The following is a 3,119-nucleotide window of genomic DNA, read 5'->3' as shown; positions in this document are numbered from 1 at the left end:
AAACATTTTACCATTTAACCATTTGGTAATTTGGTAAACCATTTTTTTGTGAAGCTCAAGACTCAAGCCACGGAGTACCATTAATAATACGAAAATGTACAGTAATTAATATCTGATCTACATCCATACAACATTGAAATGCAGCCCTGAATATCGCTCCGAATATAATCGGGAGACAGCTCTGCTTTTCACTTTGAATTCCGGTTTGAGCAGGCGACGACTTTCAGTGTGAACATCCGAACAGTCATACTTTCGAAAATTGTGCCAGCGAGCGGAGCTCATGTAAAGTGGAAAATTAAATATAAAAATTAAAATTCCTCTCAGAGTCGTAGTGAGAAGTGTCGAACAAAATATTCTAAAACTGTATTTAGCACGCGCGTGTTCTCAAGTAAGTTCACACATATTTAGAGTGAAAAACGCCGGTTTTGTGAACTCACTTGACGAAAAGAAAGAGCGAGAAGAAAAAAGTTGCCAAATCAAAATGGTCACCGAGCCGAAGTCCGTTGAGCCCAAGGTCAGCACCAAGGAGGCGCAGTGCCAGTCATCGGACTGCGAGGCTTCCCAGCAGGAGCCGGTCTCGCAAGTAAGCAGCCCGAAGGGCGCCCGTGTGGGGATCTTCAATGCCGAGGACTTCTTGTCGCGTGCTCAGATGAATGACAAAATCAACAACATCTTGCGCTCGCCCACCATGCCGCCCAACGGGGTGCGCCAGCGCTCCGTCTACACCAACAACCCATCGCCGGTAAGTGAAATTCCAAGCAATAACGTGAAAGTTTCTTCAATTTTCAGACATTTACAAAACTGCCGCATCATCGCGCTAGCAGGGTATCAACAGCGAGTTAACAGCCGCCGCAGTCTTAACAGCTCGGCAACAGCAGCATTGCCACATCACCTCATTGGAAATCCTGTTATTTCAGACCTTATTTTCCGTCTCGCTCTTTTCCACCATTGCTCTCTTACTTTCCGACTTTAATATTCGAATTTTCCTTCTCTATTCCCCCCCTCTTCTCTTCTCTTCTCTTCTAATACTATTCAAAATAGTTTGGTTAATTTCTATACAAATCAAATGCAAATTGGGAAAAACGCACACACGTATGTAAATACATATATGTATGTATGTATGTATATGCATGCGTTAACAGAATGTCGACAGAATGTTAGCAACAGTTGCAAAGTCATTCGATTTCTGCGCTGCTGACACTTTCTCTCGTATCTGTCGTTTTCTCTCCTGCCGGTATTAAATTATTTTCTGGCACTTTCACTTCCTCACCTCTTCATTTCCTTCCGGATCTAACTTCCGCTACTACCTCTCGCCTTCTCATCCCCCCTCCCTTAGCAAGCAAGCTTGCGTGTCGGCATGACTGGGGGGCAGCTGTCCCAACGCATGAGCAACATCTCGCTGTCCTCCGGCACGGACTCCGTGGGCCACATGGATCGCGGCAGCAGCTCCAGTCTCGCTAGCAGCGACACCGTTGGCACCAACACCATCACCAGCGGCATTTCCAAGGAGTGCGCCAATTACCCCGTCGGCAGTCAGTCGGCCCGTCCATACGTCCAACTGCCGGGCATACACATTTCCAACCCTCCCCAGTACGGGCCAGGGAATATGCAGGAAATAGACGCTGGCAAAATGGCGCACAACGGCAAGGCACTCACAGGGCGCTACAATGCCACGCCCACCTATGGCTTCGACAACGAGCAGAACTACTGCCTGGTAAGGGGCTCCTGCATATCTGTAAATCTAGCCGATTCTATGCTCAATCTCAGAATTCCCAACAGTTGCCGTCTCCATTGCCCCCTCCACCATACGCCTTGGCACGCGTGAGCAGCACACGCAACTTCGAGCTCGAGAACCACACACCGCCGGCATGTCCCGGCTCTGGACCCATTCCATGACGAACGGCACCATCCAGTTGCGCCTCCGCGATGGCGTGCGGTGAGTGTGGACGCCCCTGCCCCTTGGCTCTTCTTTAAGACCGACCCCTAATGTTAATACCTTTCTTTGCATGGGGCAGCATTGACATGACTCTGGATAAGGCGGTGCGCGTGCTCAATCAGCGCAGCATGGTGGCAGTTGCTCTATCACGCAACTGCAGCAACTCGGCTTTGATCCACCCCAATGGACGCATCTTTCAGAGCGGCGCTAAAGTCGAAATAGTCACCTACGACGGCATGAAGGGCAATAACTTTGTGTGAGTGGGAATGGCCCTTACCCCAACGTGGCATATTTGAATCCTTTGAATTATCTTCCCATTACAGTCGCTATGCCAAGATGTGGTACAAGGGTGTGAGCTTCACCAGCGAGGCGTGCGCTTCTCATCTACCTGGTGGACACAGCCGGGACGCGCACCACAACCGACACTTTCACCGATCTGACCAAGGACTACACCCTGGCAGTGTTCTATGAGTGAGTCCCCCCGGCCAATTGCATCGCTTCTTATTTGGCTAATTTCGATTTAATTCCCGAACTTCTCGCAGCGACTCGCGCCATGGTCCCTCTTATATGCTGAAGCCCATGACGTGATTGCCAATTCAGCTTACACCTGTACCGAGGATGGCACTGAGATCTATGACATAAACGGATTTCGCATCACCCAGGCAGCCGATGGCCTGGTGAAGGTCACTCGTGTGGACAACAAGTGCTTGATTCGCACCAGTCCCGGCAATGGATCGGCCACTTTGACCACACCTGGCATCCATTGCACTGCCTCTCTGGGCAAGACCTCGCATCTGTTTGTTCGGTGAGTGTCAAACCGATGCTCTCAACCTACCCCTCCCCCTCGCCCGTCATCCTGCTCTGCTAACTTCCGTTCTGTTCTGTCCTTTGTAGTCGCAATGAGAAGCGCATGCACTTCGATGGATCCTGTTTCATTGTACGCAACGCCGGACACTCCGCCGGCTTCAATGAGAACAACCTGCTCATTGTCTACTGAGCGGCGTTCGTAGTCCGGAAATAGAAACGCAGTGGTAGCCCATCCACACGCACACACTCACACATGTCAACACATTTCACCTGGAACACATACATAGACACCTACAGCAGCACACTTGAGGGACCTTGACGTGGAGAGAGGGATTCAGTTAGGATCCCGGAATTTAGGAATATCAAAATCAATTTG

At 50.0% G+C, this 3,119-nt stretch overlaps 1 protein-coding gene across 5 annotated transcripts; it reads left to right on the top strand.

Annotated features, from left to right (window-relative positions):
* The first annotated feature begins 596 nt into the window (after nucleotides 1-596).
* On the top strand, nucleotides 597-2,516 carry LOC117194748. 5 transcript variants are annotated; one of them, XM_033399248.1, is made up of 4 exons: nucleotides 602-742; nucleotides 2,016-2,192; nucleotides 2,260-2,407; nucleotides 2,479-2,516. In XM_033399248.1, the coding sequence occupies exons 1-3, from the start codon at nucleotides 654-656 to the stop codon at nucleotides 2,405-2,407; spliced, it is 414 nt and encodes a 137-aa protein (XP_033255139.1). In that variant the 5' UTR covers nucleotides 602-653; the 3' UTR covers nucleotides 2,479-2,516. The 5 variants fall into 5 exon arrangements, 4 of the variants coding, with proteins under 4 accessions (XP_033255139.1, XP_033255138.1, XP_033255137.1 ...); XM_033399249.1 differs by lacking the exon at nucleotides 602-742 and adding an exon at nucleotides 1,786-1,936; XM_033399247.1 differs by lacking the exons at nucleotides 602-742; nucleotides 2,260-2,407; nucleotides 2,479-2,516 and adding exons at nucleotides 1,378-1,714; nucleotides 1,780-1,936 and having other exon boundaries at nucleotides 2,016-2,108.
* The last annotated feature ends 603 nt before the right edge of the window (nucleotides 2,517-3,119 follow it).

This window comes from Drosophila miranda (genome assembly GCF_003369915.1).
Source record: "Drosophila miranda strain MSH22 chromosome Y unlocalized genomic scaffold, D.miranda_PacBio2.1 Contig_Y3_pilon, whole genome shotgun sequence".
NCBI lineage: Eukaryota > Metazoa > Arthropoda > Insecta > Diptera > Drosophilidae > Drosophila > Drosophila miranda.
Note: the sequence above shows the minus strand (reverse complement) of the source record. Positions and strands in the feature narration are given on the sequence as shown.